At 49.8% G+C, this 20,989-nt stretch overlaps 2 protein-coding genes and 1 non-coding gene across 3 annotated transcripts; 1 reads left to right on the forward strand and 2 right to left on the reverse strand.

The window, feature by feature from the left end:
* Positions 1 to 7,913: 7,913 nt before the first annotated feature.
* On the forward strand, positions 7,914 to 11,126 carry LOC100830961 (phosphoglycerate mutase-like protein 4). The gene is made up of 6 exons (XM_003574564.4): positions 7,914 to 8,294; positions 9,256 to 9,306; positions 9,385 to 9,495; positions 9,624 to 9,755; positions 10,392 to 10,467; positions 10,764 to 11,126. Exons 1-6 carry the CDS (start codon positions 7,983 to 7,985, stop codon positions 10,988 to 10,990), a joined length of 909 nt encoding a protein of 302 aa, XP_003574612.2. The 5' UTR covers positions 7,914 to 7,982; the 3' UTR covers positions 10,991 to 11,126.
* A 687-nt stretch (positions 11,127 to 11,813) lies between these two features.
* On the reverse strand, positions 11,814 to 15,482 carry LOC100831446 (uncharacterized oxidoreductase YoxD). Its single transcript, XM_003572237.4, has 5 exons — positions 15,021 to 15,482; positions 14,626 to 14,894; positions 14,431 to 14,524; positions 14,220 to 14,331; positions 11,814 to 12,342 (listed from the first exon to the last, which is right to left on the reverse strand). The coding sequence occupies exons 1-5, from the start codon at positions 15,157 to 15,159 to the stop codon at positions 12,201 to 12,203; spliced, it is 756 nt and encodes a 251-aa protein (XP_003572285.1). The 5' UTR covers positions 15,160 to 15,482; the 3' UTR covers positions 11,814 to 12,200.
* Positions 15,483 to 16,499: 1,017 nt separating this feature from the next.
* On the reverse strand, positions 16,500 to 20,317 carry LOC100831267. The gene is made up of 8 exons (XR_002964969.1): positions 19,793 to 20,317; positions 19,125 to 19,268; positions 18,894 to 19,010; positions 18,322 to 18,779; positions 18,154 to 18,231; positions 17,850 to 17,956; positions 17,254 to 17,364; positions 16,500 to 16,888 (listed from the first exon to the last, which is right to left on the reverse strand). It is a non-coding gene; the product is annotated as an uncharacterized LOC100831267 (transcript).
* Positions 20,318 to 20,989: the final 672 nt, after the last annotated feature.

Consider the following 20,989-nt stretch of genomic DNA (forward strand, 5'->3'; position numbering starts at 1 on the left):
CGAACGCGCCGAATAGACACCATCCGCGGACCAGTTCCACAGCAGGGCATCCTCACGATTGTCCACCAGCTGGAAGCGCTGAATCCTCGTCCACAGGGCAAGGAACTCAGCGAGAGCCACCTCACCTAGGTCGGGCCCCACATCAGAGAGCCGGGCACCCTGCAACCCCTCGTGAACCGACCTTTTGTTCACGACCCGAGGACGAACAGCCGCCACAAGAGAAGGGTACTTATCCCGAATCCTACAGCCCTCAAGCCATCTGTCCGTCCAGAAGAGGGTCCTGGCGCCATCGCCAATCCTCGACGAAGTAACAGCCTCAAAGAGATCCCTCACCTCGGGAGTGGTCCGGTCATGAGCTATTTTACCAAGACATGAACCGTATTCTTTTTGTGCCTGAAATGGATAGATCGAGAACAAAAGGAACGGGGCCGGCCGCGGCAACAGTGTGCGATTGATTTGGCGTACATGCATGGTGCGTACACCCCATCACAATTCCTAAAGTCAATATAGTGATGATTGTTGGAATATTTGAGCATTGAGAATTTCCACAATTTCGAAATTCATTTTTGGAATTAAAGGGAAATTAAGAAAATGAAAAATTATTCCTGCAATGGGTCCCATGTGTCAAAGAGAGGAAAGGGTGGATAAGGTAGAGCAGAGGAAGAGGACTTGGTCCTCTGTTTGTTGAGCAGCAGCAGGGGCGACTCCATCGCTGCGATGCGATGCGATCGGCCTGCCGACCGTTGCGGCGGATAGCTCACGTTCTCCTCCTCCTCCTATAAATCGAACTCCACTCTCTCTGCTGGACGGGAGTAGTAGCACCAGTTCCTTCTCTCTCTCAATCTCCCTCTCCAACAAACCGATCCTGTGTTGGTGCGATTTAGCGGCGAGCACGCAACGGAGGTGGCGAGCAGCAGCAGCGGCGTGAGGACTCAATCCTCGTGCCACCGTTGGTGTGCTGCCTTGTGCGAGGGCTTGATCCAGGGGATTCCCCAACTCCTGAGCTGCACATCGAGCCCGGTGGCCGTGTTGGGTTCTGTTGATTGAGATCGATTTCTTCGATTGTGGTCTCACATTGGGATTCTTGTGTGGCTTTGACACCGTGTTCCAATTCCGTGATTGTTTGGTTTGCCCCATCTCACGGATTGAGGCATTGTATCTCCGAAACCTCACCGGCATACCGTGGCAATATGGCGGCGATAGGTTTTCTGGGACAACGTCTTGGACGTGCCTTGCTTCAGACTTCTCGGTGGCTTTGAGTGCCATCTGCGTCGTGAGTAATTTAATTTGTGCTCTAATCCATTCAAGTAGCCATACTAGTGTTTGTTGCCTTTGGTATCTGATTCACTAGTATAGAGAAGCTTGTATGGTTTTTTTGGGCTGCCGGATTGCTCCGTGAGGATTACTGGCTCTAGAGAGATTGTGTGTGGCAATTGAAGATTAGGCTAGGTTCTATTCAATCTTATTTTACTGTGTATGCTTGCTTAGATTAATTGCTTATTCTTATTCCATTGCAGCACCCTGTAGTTTACATTGCCAAGTTTTATCTTAGCTTCTTCAGTGCTACTTTTGTAGAATTAATCATTGCTAGCATAATGGCCGGGTAAAATTACTTGTCTGAAATTTCGAACCTAGTCTAGTACTTAGTATTGCCACACATAATCGACGATCAGACTAGGCCATTTGTGACGAGGAGGCATAGCTTCTAGCTACTGCATCCCGACATCTGAGAGCAAATTAGATAACAATAAATTGTTTGTTTATAGTAGTTGTTGGGATTAAAATTTTAAAACGGCTGAAACCGCATTTTTTGCAACAATGACCTCCTTCCCCCCTAGCTAGCTCCTTTGTACCAGCTGACCAAATTGTTCAATCTCGGCAATTCCCGTGCCAGTGCCACCTACTATTTGTTCCTGGTGCTATCTAGTTTGGCTTTACAGCGAGTCATCTGATCGACCTCCGCCTTCAGTGGACACCGGGACAGTACTACCAGACACACAAAGTGCTCTGGATCAATGCTCAGTAATTAACGTGCACAAAATTTCCTTGAGTCGGTTTTCGCTGCAGATGCATATATGCGTCGAGTCGCGGGAGGCCTTTAAACTCTGTACGTACCACGGGAATAGTAATTGTGGGGAGCAAATGCAAGCAGCTCACACGCACAGGCCGGCCATGGATCCATAATAAGGTGTGCACATGCAGTGTTCGTTGGTGCATGCAGCGTCCGCGTGGACGCACACTGTCCTGGCGGCTTGTCATGCATGGCTAGGTTCTCGTAACCGAAGGGCGGACCGTGTGTGCTTGAAAGATCGCGTCAGCTCGGGGTGACGTTAACAGCGTGTTACGAGCGTCAATGGTTCGTGGTTGTACCGTGTTTCCTAAAAGAAAATTAGGGCGCTATATTCATCTCCAAGCGATGCCTTCCTCTTTGATGACTACAACAACATCCTAACGTGCTATATTCATCGAGTAAATTGCACAGAACCACCACATATCAGTGACTTATTACGAAAATTATCGGTTTTGTTAATTTTCCCGCAGAACCACCGCAATTCAGTAAAATTGTTGCACATAGCGATGATTCAGACGATTGCGGCATGTAAGCGTGTTTCTGACCGACCAAGCCCACATGTCAGGTTGACCAGACCGAGCCGGCGTTACACCGTCCGTTAGCCAGATCTGTCCAAGCCTTTCTCCTCTCACACTGCGTTGCCTGGCTCCGCGTTGCCGCCGTCGCTGCAGCCCCCCGCTCCGCGCGCCGCTGCTTGCACGCCTGGCTCCGCGCTGCTCCACACGCCGCCCCTGCTTCGCTGTCGGGAGCGCCCCGCTCCACGCGCCGCCCCTTTCTGCCGCCGCTCCTGCCTGCAGCCGCGCGCCCCGCCCCCGTTCCGCCGACGCTCGCCAACCTGGTCGTCGGGCTTCCTCTGTGCTCTGCACGGTCATGCTCGAGACTAGATAATTCCTAGATGCATACATACCTCGCGATCCCCACCCTCTCTTCTCCAATGCTTCATAGCACGCCAAGTTAGTCTCCCTCCGCCGAGACGGGAGAAGGGAATCATCGATTTGACTTGATTCGGCCATGGGGAACGCGTCGTCGGTGCTGACGCAGTACGACGTCGAGGAGCCCAGGAGGTGCAGGAGCACTGCAGCTACCTATGTACGTGAGGAGACAATATGTAACAGCCCGAGAGCAACCCTTTTCCTTTTAAACCCTTTTGGACTGTTTTGTAATTTAATTATCTTCATCGTCATGTCATGTTCATGCCATCATCTGCATATATGCCATGTCATTAGCATCATCTCACATGTCGCTTGCACAAAATGTCACTTCTTTTGTGTTGTCATGTGCTTGTCTTTTGTTGTGCTTGTAAAAGCCTAAAAATTATTTTATAGAAATCCTAATTTGGTTTGACAAAATAATTCCGGGTTTGATTAGATCTGCCTTTTGTGTTCTTGTTTTATTATGAAAACTAAACTTGCAAAAATCTGTATTTTTGTTTGGGCTTTTGTTGGCCCAAAAGCCCACTTAGCAAAGCCTAACTTCTCCTGGCCTATAAAAGCTAATCTCCTCCTCTCTTTTCTCTCTCTCCCTTTCTTCCCAAGCCGTGCCGCCAGCCTTCTTCTCCCCTTCTGTTCTTCTTCCTCTTTTCTTCTTCCTCCCGAAGCCAGCTTCCCTGGCCCGATCGCCCCGCTGCCTCCTCCCATGGCCGGTCGCCCTCGCTCCCCCCGCCTCGCCGCGCGCCCTCCTCTCCCCGCACCCTCTCCCTCCCGGCTGCTGCTCGTGCCGCGAGCCCCACGCGCGCCACCACCTGCTGCTCGCCTGAGCTCCCTCTTCCCGTCGCACGCTGCCGTCGCCTCCACCGGCACCTCCGCTTCCACCGAGCGCCGCCTGCCTTGCTCCCTGCTCTGCCTCCACGCCCGCCGCCCGTCAAGCCGTCTTGCCCGCGCCTCTCCACCACGCTGGCAACCACCTGCCCGTGCGCGCCACGCCGCCTCTCCCCATCGCCCGCAACCACCTCGCCGGCCCGCTCCGCCTCCCTCTTCCGAGCGCCTCCATCTCCCCTGCGCTGCCCTCGCCTGCTGCTTGCCGCCGGGTGTCACCAGCCGCAGGCCCGAAGCAGCTCCCTCCTCCTTGGCCCATCTTCTCCAGCCCGCAGGCCCAAGACAAGCAGGCCCGTGCCCTCTTTCCCCTGTTGTTTTTCTTTCTTTTTCCTGAAATTGCTGCCTGACGTGTGGGCCCTGCTGGTCAGCGCATCCGTGTACTCGTTGCTGCATGCTACTGTTGGTGCTCCGCGAGTGCTTCGCCGTGTCGCTGCCCAAGTCTTTGTTGTGCGCCGTGAAGACCGAAGAATCTCCGAGCCGGAGCCATGAACAACTACGACCACGACAGATGAACGACTACATCGTCTACTCGACTACGACGACTACGTGTACGACTACCTCGACTTACGTCGACTACTTCCTCTACATCGTGACGCCGCACGTGTCCAAGGTATAACGAGCGACCGTCCCGTGAAGCCACCGTCCTTCGGCGTAGACCCGTAGGTTGTGATCGATGACATACATGTGTTGTATGAGATGCCCGTGATTGTACCGATTGTATCGATAATATTAGTTGCAGGTACGTCGTTGCCATCGGCGTGTGCAACCCCGACCGAGTTGTTTGTTTGGTGTGTTGTTCTTGTTTTAAGCATGTGTTGCACCTATTCATGTCATTTACATGCATGCTAATACAATTATAACATTGTTATGTGTAGTTAATTAATTAAACCTTTTCTTTGCATATGGAGTTGTATAGATGCTATGCGTAGTATTTTCGGACTCCATTTAACTTGGTAAATTACATATCGGATTTACTTTCGGAATTCTTGAGATGTCATGCATCATCCCTATGTCACGCATCATCCTTTGTTTGCGCATATTAAATACCGTGTGTATCTTGTATGTATACTTTCCTTTTATGTCGTGTATTTGCTTCTTCCTCGCTAGTCTTCGATTCCTACAACGACGACGACTACGCTTGTGTTCTTCTTCCAGGATTCTTGCTCAATTCTGGACAATTGAGTACTCCAGGCAAGCAGCCCTTCCTTGACCATGTTGATTATACCTATTGCCTCTCCCTCAAATCTTGCATTAAGTTACGATTTCAGTCTTTTCACGATGCCTCTAGGATTGCAAAGCTTTTAGTCAGCTCTACTCAATTGCCTTTTGTCCTGTTACTTATCCTATTACCATGTCACATGTTTGTTGTTGCCCTACATCTTAGTCATTAGATGTCATGCTTAGTTGCGAGTCTACTGTCCTTATATCTGGGGTTCCACAGTTGCTACATCCACATACTATTTTATGTTTTAATTACATTCCTAAAACTGTGATACGATATTAAACTGTAACAAGGCAACGATGGAATGCCGTGCTCTAGTGCACTGGTGATTTGTTCCATTTGCACCGACCTAAGGACTGAGTTCTCGTTTTCGCCGATCCAAGAAACTTTGCGCTAACCGCTCATGGGAGAAGATATGACTTCCCCCTCGACTTAGTACTTGATACTCAGCTCTTCCAGGGGCCACATAGTTCGGGCGTTCCATTTGGCATATTGCATATACACTGGTGTTGTGTTGGAAACTTGTTGGTGACTTTGCATTCATATATGATTGCGGCACTAGTCTGGAGTGGTTATCCTGCGGGCTCTGAACCACTACTAGCTGTCCTCGCAACTCTTGAGTCCGTACGACGCTTCGGCCGGGCTCTCATTTCGGATAGACTCAGTTGGGTGGTCCTCCTAGATTAGTTGTGGAACTTGAAAACGTCGTGTCGCTCAATTCAGCCAGCGCACATTTGATTGTGAGCACGCTTGGTATTCGTGGGTTGGTCAAACGTGTACGGGTAAATTGGTGCACCCTGCAGGGATAAATCTTTCGGAAAGCCATGTCCGCGGTTATGGACGATTTGGTTGGTCATTACTTGATCATAGAGAACTTAACCAACTTAATCTCATAAACTTGAGTAGTAATTAGTCTTAATTCTGGATATGCTTAAAATTGTTTAATTGTGAGTTTCCTTTGGATTGCTTCCTCACAGGGTGTTGAGGGGGTGATATGAAGATTGTGTTGTTTGGTGTTTAGTAAATAGGTTAATCACCTTACACCTTGGTAGACGCTTCTCTTCCTCTCATTAGACGTTGTTATCAGAGTGTCTCTCCAGATATTGCTGTTGCTGCATAACCCCACCATATTTATCCATCCTTTGAGACTTGTTGCATAATTAGATTAGTTCTCCCCGTAAGTCTTGCGAGTACTTTGTACTCAGTTGCTTTGCAACGTTGTTTTCTTCAGAGATTCCAGCAGAGCAGGTGAGCCGCTAGCTTCTTCGTGGAGCACGACGTTGGATTTGATGTTTAGCCAGGAGATCCAAATCAGGGTTCTGAGACTTGTGGCGGGTTTCCTTCCAGCTTCCAGCCTCTTCAGGCCATGCTGTATTCTTGTCCGTACTCGGGCATAATTCGACTTCCGCTGATGTAATGATGTAATGTTGGGACATGTGTCCTCTCTTTGTAATAATTGTTATTCTGCTCTTTGTATGAGCTTTGTAATTACTCTCTTCTGTAGAGTTTTGGTAATGATATTCATGTTGCAAAATCCTACGAGAAGCACATTAATGCGTGTATGTATTGAGGTGTTTATCGTAAGTTAAGAACCCGATGCTTGAATTATGCAAAGGTTAGCAATTTGGGGCTAAATTGTATAATTCCGGTTCCGGGGTCTTACACAATACAATCTCGAATTCCTTCTTTCGGTGTTCTCATTCTCACAGTTCAATTTGTGTGGCTGCTCTAGTTCATGATCGATCGGAGTTCTAATCAATCAATCAACAATTTTGATGTTTGCTCCTTTTGTTCTAGTCTCGCAGCAGTTGATCGTGGCACTGTATGAGCGCTTCTGCCATTTCGACCACAGCGCCAAGGTCTTCGTCTCCGAGGACGAGTTCCTCTCCATCCCGGAGTTCTTCACCAACCCACTCTGCGGCTACCGGCACACCACCGTGGAACGGAGCCACTCCTGCTTCCCGACTTGCGCGTGCGCGCCGACACATAGAGGCGGAAGGAGGGAGCAACCGGTCGGATCCGCTGCCGGAGGCGTCCAGCAACGACGACGTGCGGCGGCCGGAGAAGAAATCCGGCACGGATGAGAATCAAAACGGGGAAGGTCCAGCGAGATATTGATGCGGGTTTGCGGAGCCGAGGAGCTTCGCGTCGATGTCGGGGAGGCGCTGGAAGAGGAGATCCAAGCGCGGCGACGCTCTCGCCGGACGCAAGGAAGACAAGCGCTCGGCGGCTGCTCAGGTCGCGCGCGGGGTCTAGAGTGGTGGAGCGGCTTCGCGGAGGCGCTACAGAGCTCTAGGCGTGCAGCAGGGGCTGTCCGGGGAGAGAGCTAGAGAGCTCGCCGGAGCTCATAGCTCGGGGTGGGTAAGAAAACAGAGGGAGAAGAGTTTCGGGGGAAGGAGAAGCAGGAAGAGAATAAGGAAAAGAGGAGCGCTCGGAGGTGGAACAGAAGTACTAACGGAGCGCTAACGCCCGCACCGGCTGGTCAACATGACATGTGAGCCCGAACGGTCAGAAATGATCTTATGCGTCCCAAACGACAGAATCAGTGGTACGTGCAACAAATTCACTAAATCATGGTGGTTCTGCGCAAAAATTAACAAAACTAGTGGTTTTCATTACAACTGTCTCAAATATGGTGGTTCTGTGTAATTTACTCTATATTTATCTTCACAAAAAACGCACATATTTTTTTTATAACGTTTAGGTACATTTTCAAGCATGAGTGCACCAGTTGAAAGCGGCACATGCTTGGGTAATTACAGATACAGTAAAATTCAATTTAAACCTTCTGCTTGTACAGGTGGACCAGAATCAAACCCTGACTTGCATTACTGTCCCATCCTGTAGTCGTCTCGGTCTCTCCAATTCTGCGCGTATGTCCAGGCCCTATCCCACCACCACCGTCTCGCCGCCGACGCCGACGCCGCCCTCGCGCGTCTCGCTCCACTCGCCGTCTCCCGCCGTCGTGACCTGTCTGACCTCGCCATCCCCAGCTGCCACCTCGGGCTCCTTTCCCTCCAGGCCCGCGCTCGCCCCGGAGATTCCCTGGAAGGAAGACGTCCCGGGAGCAGCTCTAGGTATGTCTTCCTCCTCCACGGCCGAGGGCGTGGTCGATGCTTGCGAGTTCACCGAGGTCGTGGTTGTGCGGCACGGCGAGACTTCCTGGAACGCCTCCCGCATCATACAGGTGATCACGATTGCTTCCGCTCCGTCTCCCTCTCGTCAACAGATTCGGAGCTTGTCAGTTGTTATGCTATCTACATCGGACATTCGTACTTCAATTGGATTAAACTGTGGGAGTCTGTGTATTTGATAGAATATCTGCGTGTGATGTCACTTAGAATTCGCTATAGGCATCTTAGCTAGCACTTTAGCTTACAACTTGGGGGATTCGTTGTTCAATTTGCTCAAGAGGTGTTGATTGATTGCCTGATTCACGGCAATTTTAAGAACCACTCCATAGTTTCAAGGGTTGTTGGGCATCCAACCCTTCTCACCTGCTTGTTAAGTTTTTCTTTTCGAACTGAATGTAGTAATGTTAAATGTCAGATCGTCAGTAACTTGGTTATATAAGCAGCCTGTTGTTTTCGATTGAATGTGGTAATTTCAGACCGTTCGTAACTTAAGTACTCCCTCTGTCCGGAAATAAGTGACGTGAATTTGTATAAGATCCAAGTCACTTATTTTGGGACGGAGGGAGTAGTATTTATGCAGCTGATTTATAAGCCAGGTAGCGAACTATAATTAGTCATGCAATGAAAGGAAACACTTCCGAGTTCTGACATAGTGCATGTTTTCACATACTATTTATAGAAAGCTGTAATATCAACTTTTAGTCATGTGCTAAAGCTTAAGAGATGATAGGCAGTATGTTGACTTTTCACCTATGCATCGCACTTGTTTCCTAAATGAGGAAAATATGGAAATTGATGTTATGCTGCTCCTCAGGGGAGATTCAGATAGCTATAAACATACATTCACCTGAATTTATCTCATTTACCATATAGCTATAAACACACATTCACGACATGATATGATTTTCAATTTTACTATGTGCTTGCACATTACCTAATTCTCTACTGTACATTATTTGGTTTAGCATTCTGGTAGTTCCTTCAATCTGATATTGTATCCTAATCCTGTGTTAGGGACACTTGGATGCAGAACTGAATGAGATTGGGAGGCAGCAGGCTAATGCGGTATGGTATGATCTAATCAGGTTACTAAAAGACATCTGGAGTAGCACTTTTTTATGTGGAATTCCTTTGATTTTTAAGGTTGCTCATCGGCTGTCTAAAGAAGCCAAGCCAGTTGCAATATACTCATCTGATCTGAAGCGTGCGGCAGAGACTGCAACAATAATAGCAAAAATTTGCAATGTACCAAATGTATGTTTGCTCACCTTCTGACCTTTTTGTTGCTCAAATTATCATGCATACTCCAAGATGCTTCCATGTGATCTGTGCAAGACAATCTTTTCTGTAGAATATTAATGAGCAAACAATCTGCATTGTAGGTTGTGTTCGATCCTGCACTTAGAGAAAGGCACATAGGAGATGTGCAGGGCTTGAAGCTTCAAGATGCAGTTAAAGAAAAGCCAGAGGCTTACAAAGCTTTTATGTCCCACAAGCGAAACAAGGAAATTCCTGTAAGCATTCATATCCTCCTACTTTTGAGAAAATGTTGATTTAATTCACTGACCAGTATTATACTTAGCCTGCTGGCATACTGCAAATACAATGGTGGGGAGTAATTGTTGTCTGAAGGATTTTGATAAGTAGGTATGCATAGGTACTGCATCATTCAACGGCCCAGAGTCAACCACCGTATAGGTTTCAGCATGTCAAACAAGGTTCGATAAAAAATGCTGTGCGCTTAATTTAACGTGCAGCTGATGAAATGGTTACTGATAAAACTTTCTGTTTTATAACCTGTCATAGAGTTGTATCGGCAAGGACAACTAACTGAAAAACAGCTTTGCCAAATCAAGTTATCCGACTATCCTTAGTTATGAGCTTACACAAGCAATAGATTATAGTGTTCTTGTGTGTCGAAACTGTTTCCTGTAAATTAGGTTCACAGTTTCTGTATATGAAAGAAGTATTTTCATTCTAGGCTGATTATTGCACATGATGCCCATGCAGCTTTTCTCTAACTAGTTTCTCAGCTGCTGCATGCCCCATATCAGTGCTGAAGTGCTAACAACGGCATGTGTTTTTACTAAGCAGACACCTGCTTGCATTGGAAGATCAATTTCTGAATTCTGTTGGACTTATTATTTCAGGGTGGTGGAGAGAGTCTTGATCAACTATCAGAGCGATGTGTCTCATGCTTGTATAACATAGTCGAAAAACATAAAGGTAAACTGTGGCTTCAAACGTTTCCCTGCAAAAACAAAACAAAACTGCAAGCTCCATTTTTGGACTTACCGCTATTAAATTGGGCTATTATCTTTTAAATGTGAGTTCCTCAGCACGTATCAAAGGATCAAAGAAGGGATTGGCTTATTGACATCCTTTGTTTCTTGAGAGCTACGGTGGATATACCATGTTAATGTTCAGATACATTTTAATGTTTCTTGATAGCTTGTTATGCATTCATAGCTGCTTGAGATTTGCTTATGAACCTTTCTGAACTTATGTTTCCCTGTTGTCAGGGGAGCGAGTAATCCTAGTCTCTCATGGTGGAACCATCAGAGAACTATACAGGCATGCCAGTCCCACCAGGCCGCTCCATACTAAAATACACAACACGTCAGTAAGTGTTATCCTTGTTTCTGGTGACACTGGCCGTTGCATTGTGAAGATGTGTGGAGATATTAGTCACCTTCAGGGCACCGGTGTTCTGGAAAATGCATTCGGTGGCGACAAGTCTTCTGCATAAGAGCTCCGTACTCGCAGCAGTTTCACATGTAAAGATTACACATTCTTGTCTCATGTTTTAGCTGTCACGCTATCGATCTCTTACTAACAACAGTGGGAAATAAAGCAAAACTCTTGAGGCTCTTACCAAGTTCTTCCATGGCTTCTTCTTTGTATGGATCAGATGAAACGTGCTCTGTTTGTTTCTATATGGGTTGTCTCTCCTTATCCTCTACAATTACTGTTCCAGTCCAGTGCATTGCACATGGAACTAATCGGTGCCGTTGCATCGAACGCATGGCTCGCAATGAGACAGCCATGCGTGAACACTGAACACGCAGAAAGCCAACCGAGTCTTGGCGGACGGGACAACTTGCTGGGGACACCGAGAGATCATTCAGAGCTGCGAACAGAACTACAGAAGGCAGGTGACTGATCGATCAACCCTTTCCCTTTCACATAAAAGGGGGAAATGCCTTGCCGCCCATGATTGCACTGTACTGTCTAACCACTTGAAACGCAGGCCGTCAGCGTTCACACAAACTACGTGGGGGCCGCCCCACTCTCTCTCGATCGCTCTACACCACCTAACACTTCTCCGATGATCATCACTGCTCAGGCAAGCAGACCGCTGCAGGATCGCACATCACGCCGTCCTGCTTCAGCGGCGGCATCAGCATTACCGGTCAGTTCATCGTAATCCACAAAGTTCCTCGGCCGTCCGTATGTCTGCAGGTTCGCTTAATGTCTTCCGGAAGATGCTTGCTCGTTTATTCCGAGTTAGTAGTACTGCAGTACTTAGGACTCATTCCACTATTCCAGTACGCAGAAAGAAGCGTCAACCATAGGGCGCAGCACATGCAACGACGATACTTGCAATACAAATCACACGAGTTTTACAACAGGGGCGCCGTACGTCGTCGGCGACAAGTTCGCTTTCGGCAGCAACGGCACCAAGTGGATAGGAAAAGGTAAAAAGCTAATAAGCGGCGCCCGCGTCACATCAAAAGCGCGCGGCACGCCAAACATGCGACGCGGAACGGGGACACGATTCCCGATCCACAACCGCGCAACGCACACGACCGGAATATGGATCTTCTCGGATGATTGGAGAGACGCTGGAGATTCCACAGCACCGGAAGAGTCCTGCTGCTGGACCGGCGGCTCCTCCCCTTGCAACTGCTTTGCTATACGTATGCTGCAACTTGCACAAACGGTGCTGCTAGCTGCTGCTACATGAAGGACGGCGACCGGATGTCCATCTCCTGCGTCCACGCGCTCTTGTCCTGGGCGTGGACGTGCCAGTAGCTCTGCGCCACCGCGTCCGGGTCCGCCCCCGCCGCGCCGGCCTGGTTATTGTTGCCCCTCTGCGACCTGACCATCGACAGCAAGATATATCAGATTACGCAACCGTTCTTCCAATCGGTTCTCGCCGCACTGTCGATCGACGTGCAGAGCCAGATCGAGCATGTAGATCACTCGGGTTGATCTTATTACAGTGCGTGCGACGGTGACCAGGGCCTTTCATTTCACCCCGACAGAGCCGTCCCGGACCCCGGTACGGGGTTAAGGATCGTCCTGTCAAGCACATTCACCGATCACTTTAAATCAATCTGCGTCTTTCGCGTACTTTACGCGGTGGAAGTGGAACCAGGCGGACTCCATGGGACCGAGCACGCACAGCAGTTCGCGTCGAAAGCTAGCTCGCGAAACCTACGGCTCCGACGAATCTCATTTTTTTTTTTTTTTTGCAATCTCGATTGACCTGAAGAATATACGACTGCCGGCTTACGGCGCCAGCCTTGCTGTGACACCTCGCAATCCCTTTGCTCAAAAGCGGCGCACACGCGGCGGCCGGAGCCGAGGAGGCGGTCGGTTTCGGCGACGCGTGTCGAGTTCGCTGGAATCTGAGTCGTTAATGCCCAGTTTTTGTCGTAGCCGAAGAAAGGTGTTCTATGTTACGGTCGAGGGGTTCTATGTAACGTGCCGGGCAACTTGGCGAGCCAGGTGGCCAGCGCCTCCGGGCTAGCTGGGCGATGCCAAAAGGCCCAAAAAGATGGCGTGCTTTCTCTTCTGCCGAAAGAATCCGCCCGGGGGTCTTTTTACACGTAGTAGTGCCAGAATAAAGTGTACTGCGAGTATGTGCTAGGCGTGCCAGGTGCAACGGCAGTGTGGCCTCCATCCTGACGATCGAGCCAACGCCCAGCGAAACTTAACAAGGCGAGGAGGCTCCGTACATGCATGGAATGATCTCTGTGCTGTGGGCTGCAGACGTGGCGGCCGACTGGATCTTAATTTGGGATTTGGCGGGGGGCCAGGATGCCAGGATCCTGGCCAGGGCATCGTCGATTGCGGTGGCATTGCCGGAGCTGGCAAGGGAATTAGGGAATCATAGACCTACGGAAAATTAGTTATTCGCTCTAGTGTACTTTTAGTCTGCGGTTGTCGTGTTGAACTACTGAGATCTGTGTAAAATTTGTTGTCGATCAATAACTCCTAGTAAAACAATAAATCCTATGGACATATGGCAGATGAACACTTAAACTGTCATCCTACAATCGCTTAACATGAAACCTTTATAAAGCATTAAACTGTGTACCGAGTGTGGAAATATAGCATCGAACACTTGTGTTTTTCCAATGCATAATTAATTAGTTAACTAATCACTTTTTATTGACTGAACAACATCTAACATCTCCAATTTGTGGTGAGTAGTTAGCTAGCTATGTCAATAATGACCGCCCGAACCATCTCATGGAGAGGATAATATGCCGAAAGGAGGATCTCACATGTCTTCTAAAAATTGTCCGTGTCCTTTGGATGGATCAGATCTACAGGTGGGGACAACAGAGGACCACTTCCCTACCTAGGGGGAAGTGATGAGATTGAGATCAGCTCCCAAAACTTTTTAGAAGGAGGTCAGGACATATTTCCTCTTGTCATAGCTGACTAGGGATCGAGTAGCTAGCTAGCTAGGGACAATATTCGACTCGACCGATACCCACTTGGCCATATACTAAGATGCAATTCTAGAATTTTTCGACAACGAATAAAGCATATGCATATATAGAAAGTACTCGTACCACTTTTATTATGTTACATACATGCTGCTCTCGGATCGTATATGCATTATCTCTTGGGAAGAGTTAGGTGCATTAGGGCGAATAAAGTCACAATCTTAGAGGCCAGACCAAGGATGGACCAAATAGGAGTAATGAACTGATGTGATGGATGAGTTTTGACATGCATACCTCCGGTCGCCGATGACGCCGTTGATGATCACGTGCGCAATGTGGACGCCGGCCGGCTGGAATTCCTCGGCCAGAGACTGAGCCAGCCCCCTCAGAGCAAACTTGCCGCAGCCTGCATGCGTTTCAGGCGCGGGAGCGAACATATCAGAAGAAATGTACCCGGTTTTACTGTCGTTCCCTGGCTTTCTCGATCGATGGACAGGGAACTTACTCAGACCAGAGTAGCCAGCGAATCCGGAGACGGACGCCGAGGAGCCTGTGAAGATGATGGTGCCCCTGCCCCTTTCCACCATTGCCGGGATGACCTGCGTGTGACCAGTGGCATGAGAGACGGACCGATGACTGAAGCTGAGGTCAGGGTGAGGTAGCACGTGGAAGCTAGAATATTCGGGAGGTGTATACGCACTTGCTGCGCGCAATGGAATGCCCCGGCGGCGCAGACGGCCATGGCGCGGTGGAAGGCGTCCGGGGAAACGGCGAGGAAGGGCGTCGGTCGGGATGCCGGCGGCGGCGGCGGGTCGCAAGCGTTGTAGACGAGCACCTCGACGGGGCCGAGGGAGAGCACGCCCTCGAAGGCCTCGCGCACGGACCGGGCGTCGGCGCAGTCCACCCGGAGCGCGAACACCTGCGCCTTGGCCTCCTGCGCTATCTCCTCCGCCAGCTGCGACAGCTTATCTGCCCCGCCCCGCCAATTACGCAACGCAAACAGATTAAGATCACACCGCATCGCATCGTCCATCGACGAAGACGTCATATTATGCAAAAAAAAAGAGACGAGATCGAACAAGGTTCGTTACATACCGAGGTCGCGGGAGAGGATAGCGACAGTGTAGCCCTCGGAGACGAACTTGCGAGCCACGGCGGAGCCGAGGCCGGGGCCGACGCCGACCACGGCGGCGATGCCCCTCGAGGAGGTCGACCCGGACACCGACCTCAGCATCACAGCATCCGCGTGTGTACTGTGTAGCAGGGCTGCTACTTGGCGGCGTCGAGACAGCGAGCAGTTGCCGAGAGCAAAACGGCCGTCGCTTGGATTTAAACAACGGGGATAGCTAGCTGACGCAACCGATCCCCGTTACCAGCGGCGTCGACGCGTGTTGGACAGAATCTGCCGCTCTCAAACATGTATACTGGCTTGGAGTAAAAAGCTGGTAGCGTAAGCGTAGAGCGCGACGAGACATTCACCCCTGCAGGGCCATTGCGAGTTGACAAGGCGGCGTGGCTGCTGTGGATCACATTGGCTGTTTATGGTAGCGTAATCCGTGTGTCTGCCTTTTATGGCTTTATCCAACAGTGTACAGGCGTCAGGGTAAACTCTCGCACTGGAACTTTGCGACAACCTTCCGGCCTGGTCCTGCACGCGACGCGCGCTTATCTTCTTGGGGGCCCATACACCCAGTTGCAGAACGTGTGCTGCCAGTTGCAAATGCAAGGCTAGCGCGGGGACACCCACCCCTGTGTGACCGGAAATGGGTTAGATTCAGATGGATGCCTGTCGAGATATTCTTGACTTTGTATCCTAACCTTTTTTTTCCTTCTCTTTTTGATATGGAGTCTTTCAGCTCCTCAGTTGGAGTATGTTGACAGTAGTAGTATTGCTCGACTTCACCAACAAATACTCGTTTTCTCAAACGAGCAGTGCTTTCTAGGAATTCCCGGGGGTTTTTGTGCAAACAGTCGCTGGCTTGGGTCCCACTTTGTCCACCTCAACACCGACGTGGCCATTTGACCACGGTTTAACTAACTCGTGCTAATTTTTTGACCTTAGGTGAACGGGTTAAAACAAGTTGATTCGAGATTTTCTACTTTCTCATGCCGGAATTAGTTGTCGTTGATTTAGTACAACTTTGTACTGAATGAGTTGTACTAAATCTGAAACAATTAATTCCGATCGGAATAAGTACTTTTAAATACTCCATCCTTTCCATATTAAGTGACTTCCTACTACATGTATTTAGACACTTTTTAGTCATATTTGGATATATTTGAGTCACTTGACATGGGTGGAGGGAGCACGAATGTGTAGCCACGTGCCATGTATAATTTTCTGTGTGGACAATGCAGGGTAGTGTTTTGTGTAGAGTTCTGGCAGGATTCTTGCTTGCTCTGAACTTTGCTGCCTGGGCCGTCCAGTTTGTGGAAACCGTGTGACCCATTAACAGAAAACGTTATTCCAGTTTTCAGGACCCACAGCCCAACTGAAAAAGGGCCCAACTAGGCCACCCAAATGGTCATTCATAACGAGTTGCTTCTTTTCAGGATGGCAAACTGGCAAGCCTGTAATAAGGGGGAAAATGCTTCCCCTCCAAGAGAATTATAAATTTGTGACCAACACACAGTTCTGTCAATGGCCAGTTCTGGCTTCTCTTACTGTAAATATGTGCACCGCAGCGTTCTTTCCGTCCATACACACATTGGTGACTAGCTGTTATATCATCAGCCCATCAGACAAAACAGCTACCTGAACCTAAACTTGGAATTCGGCGACCGGTCTCGACGACCTGATGAAGTGAGCTCACAATTCACATCCTCCGCGAAAAGTCCAGCATGTACCGAATGTAGAGACTTCTGGATCGCGAACGTAACTTGCTTAGCGCCGAGGCAATGACAGCCACAAGTAGTCCCTATTAAGCTGCCTCCAGTTCATCATCGGCCGTGTCGACCCACACCTTTATAGAAAGGAAAAAAAAGTCTCACTGAAGTGGTTATGTTTATGTATGCCAGCAGGGCACCTGGCTAAAACTGTGGCCTGCATTTTTGACTGCCCGCTTGCCTGAATTGTCGCACTTTTAAGCAGGTTCAGGTTAATGAAGCAAAGGAATTGCTCAGCCTCAGTAACTAGTACTAGAAGGCAAGAACTATATTGCCATTCAACTTTAGTCTTTTGGCACATGCCATGATCGTGAGCTAGCTAGCCAGCAGCCTAGGATGCATGCCCTACTAGATCATCTTTAGCAGTTGGACATGTAAACGAAGACAGTCCCTTTTCTTCCTTCTATTGTCGACTAGTACAGATTGCACAGTGAAGCCTTACGTGTAGCTGCAGCCTCAAAATGGAGTGCTCGATCTCGATCGTCATGGCGCCCAGCACGCGCGCGCCCACCCACGTTTTATGGTCGCCTTCAAGGGAAGGAAACCGCCGATCCTGCAGGAGTTGCAGAGTAAACAAGAGCAAGTGTTAGTGTTATATCAGAAGTTCAGAACATGCATTCTCCCTCGATCCTATTTATGTAGTCTGCCAGGCTGTACTGCTAGTTAAGACGTGCTGTGGGTCAAAGGCTAATCAGGCGGGCCAAGAGTCTAATTTATTCGTGTCTCTGCTGATGGTTAAGGAGACAGGAAGTATTTCAAACGCTGAAAGTACTACTGCCAATAACGGACAACATGCAGTGCACAGACAGACATGCGCTGTATCTCTGTGGTTCAATCATAAAGATTAAGAAGAACACATGCACAGAAATTACACGTGACCCCGGAGAAAAATTATGATGTTCCCGAAGAAACAAACTTCCTGATAACAAAGTGGAGTGAATTCAGTGAATTGCACATGAACGGAAAAGCTGCTTAAAGCTACGGACTCACGGTGAGTGGAACAGCAAAAGGAGGCCTCAATTATGAGGGGTTGCTTACAATCATGATGCTGGAGTCGTAGGTGATGATCCAGAACGCCATCCTCTGCTGATGGGAGAAGAGCGAGCCCCACTAGGTCAACTGCTGCGAGCTTTCGGAGCACGGCCCTGATTTTGCCAGGAAGACAAGGACCATTCTTTGATCAGCTATCATCCCAAAGTCAAACAGCCACCTAATTCTCACCAAAACCACAACGAAATCAGGGCCTTAATCTGTCAATGCAAGCTACTACTCCATTCTGACAAGGAAGTAATAGATTGCATCGACAGATGATCGACGAGATTAGTAGTGGGAAGGAACTCACCTCAATCCCAGGCCAAGAGGGGCGTTGCTGCCGCTGGCCTTAATCTGAACCCATGACATCGGTGTCTTCAACGTCTCTCTGAAACATTGGGTAGAAGGGGTGTGCAATGGCATTAGCACGTCGAATCAACCAACTAATCGAGTTGTGTCAGTTTAACAATCCAAGTACCCTGATACCTTTTCGCCCGGCCATTTCTCCACTGCCGGCACACTGCATCTCCTTGGCACATTGTTCATCGGCGACCGGCTGAAATCTCTGCACGAGTTGGTGGGGCACGATTGGTTCTCCTTCCCAGGACGATCACCATGGCCAGGGGCCGGGTTTCTCGGCGCCTGCTTGACGTCGGTGACTCGCTTCAGAGATGACCAGCAAATAGCATCTTGATCGGAACCGTCACGTGCAGACGGGGAAATCTCTGGTTCTGAACTCTGCATTTGGGAAAACGACGGACTGAGCTGTGTCGACAACGGTGTACACCCTTCGCCGTTGCAGATGTACGCGCTCTTCGCCAAGGAGGCGATGATAGCCTCCTGCAGGTAGAGGCCTTGCCGGAAGCCGACGATCTGCTCCTCGAGCCGGACGACCTCCTCCTCCAATACCGCCACCTCGGCGAGAAGCTCTAGCAACTTGTCACAATCCAGAGGAGAAAACAAATTATGTGTCAGGATGGAATTAATCCTCTTCCGAGCTGCAGGGAATGGTGTGGATTGCTTGAAATGCAAGAGTGGAACTTTCATTACCTGAGAAGGGAGGTAAGGGGGAAGGCGAGGGAGCGCGCCGAGCGGCCTCGTGAACGCGCGCTCCAGAGCCCGGTGGACGTTCTCCTCGTGACGCAGCTTCTTCCTCAGCTTCTCCACCTGCAATTCCAGATGCAGAAACACTCTGAATATTCTGACATTGCTGAAGAGCGGAGAGATGCTGTAAATTGAGCTGTTGAATAGAACAAACACTACGGAGATGAGAATTCTTACGTCTTGCTGCAGTGCGATTTTCCGATCCCTCCGCGCTTGGGTTCTGTTCTTGATGCTAGCGGGGGCAGCCGCATTGGTGGGCGGAGGCTTCATTGCCGCCGCCCTCGAGCTCGAGTTGGTTCTCCTGCGATCCTTCTCCATCGCCTTGACGAGGGACAAGAATAGGACGCGAGAATAAGTCGACGGGAACTTGAAAGATGCAAAGGACAGCAAATTAAAGAGCACGCAGGACAGCAGAAGCTGGGCAGCAATCAGACATTCAGAACTCAGAAAGTACCCGGTTTGAATTGCTCTCCATAGGGATGGATCCCACCGAGCCCATTTCAAACCCTCAGATAGCAAAAGCATGGACGAACAGAGTGCAGTGCAATTTACACAAACTTGAAAGCTTAACGGCCAGTCTTCACAACAACCAAGAACAAAAAGACTGTACAACACGTACGTATCTCGAAGGCCCCAAAAAAGATAATGTAGAAAGACTAAAACGGCAAATATAATTCAGACCCCGACGCCTGTTTCTATGGAACGCGAGAGCCGAGAGGCATCACCGAAAACGCAACGAATATTCATGGCTTGGGCGCTCTACTCAACGGAAGGCCAGGGCAAACTTTTGCGATCCCAAACCCAAGGGAAGGAATGGAAATGGAGGGAAAACGAAGGGCACACACTTTATCGTTCCTTGGAGGAGGAGCCGCATTCCCGGTGTGCGCCAGCGCCGGCCTCCGCGCCCTGCCGCGGCTCATCTCCAGCGCCGCGTGCATCGGAGCTGCTGAGCTGCCGGCGTATACCTCCGCACCAACAGAGACGCAGCAATGCCCAGGGGACACGACGAGGAGCCTCCCGGAGCCCTGGACTCTGAACTCCGAAGAATTACAGGACAGCCAGAGCTTAATTTGGCGGTGTCGGCGGGAGGCCGTGTGGACGAGATGGCGACGTAGGTGCCTCGCCTGCGCACTGCGCGTGTGCTGGGCTCCTGGCTTGGCTTGGCTTTTGTTTCATGCGATGCGACGCCGAGAGAGATGGCGTGTCCTTGTCTTCTTTTTACCGTGTGCCGACTTGCGCGAGCGGGCTAATCATGAGACCAGCGTGCAGCAAAGCAGTCCAGCAGCTCCCAGGGGAGATCGCACGCTGCCACTCCGATCCCCGCTTTGCAGTCTCCGAGTCCGATGGACATGAATGGATGGATAGCTGCTCTTGTTCGACTTGATTGTTCCGTATACTTTTCCCAGGCTGTGAAAAACCCGGCGGCCACTGCTCTCTGTTTGTTTGGCAAAAGCGGTGCCTGTGCGTGCTTTGGAAGCAACGATGCTACGGAATTGCACGCTGACGCTCCTGTGGGTCGGGGAGGAATCATCCGTGCCTCGCACCTGCTGAAAAAAACGCAGAAGCACTCATCTTGCACCCTTTAAATTTCGATCGTCGGGAGTTCCAAACATTAGAATAGGCGAGTTTTGCCAAGAAAAGAAACGCTCCTTTGATTTTGCTGTGCTGCCCTTGCGATGCATTGAGCTGCCCAGTCACAGCGCCGTGCAGAGAAGAGCCTTTACCTTACAAAAGAAGGGCCATGGTGATTGGTGAAGAACGTGCTGCCTGCACCACTCAAGCCGACCCGGCTAATCACGAATGGCACCGATCCATCCGTTGGTACATCTTCTGAAATTAGGACGCATGTGTCTCGGGCGGTCCGGAGCCTCGTGGTCACGTAGAAAAATAACCTTTGCTGTGCTGCCCATGCGATGCATTGAGCTGCCCAGTCACACCGCCGTGCAGAGAAGAGCCTTTACCTTACAAAACACGGGCCATGGTGAAGAACGTGCCGCACCACTTAGGTCTCGCTGCGAAGTTACAAGCGAGACGGGCCAAAG

Source organism: Brachypodium distachyon, chromosome 3 (assembly GCF_000005505.3).
Source record: "Brachypodium distachyon strain Bd21 chromosome 3, Brachypodium_distachyon_v3.0, whole genome shotgun sequence".
NCBI lineage: Eukaryota > Viridiplantae > Streptophyta > Magnoliopsida > Poales > Poaceae > Brachypodium > Brachypodium distachyon.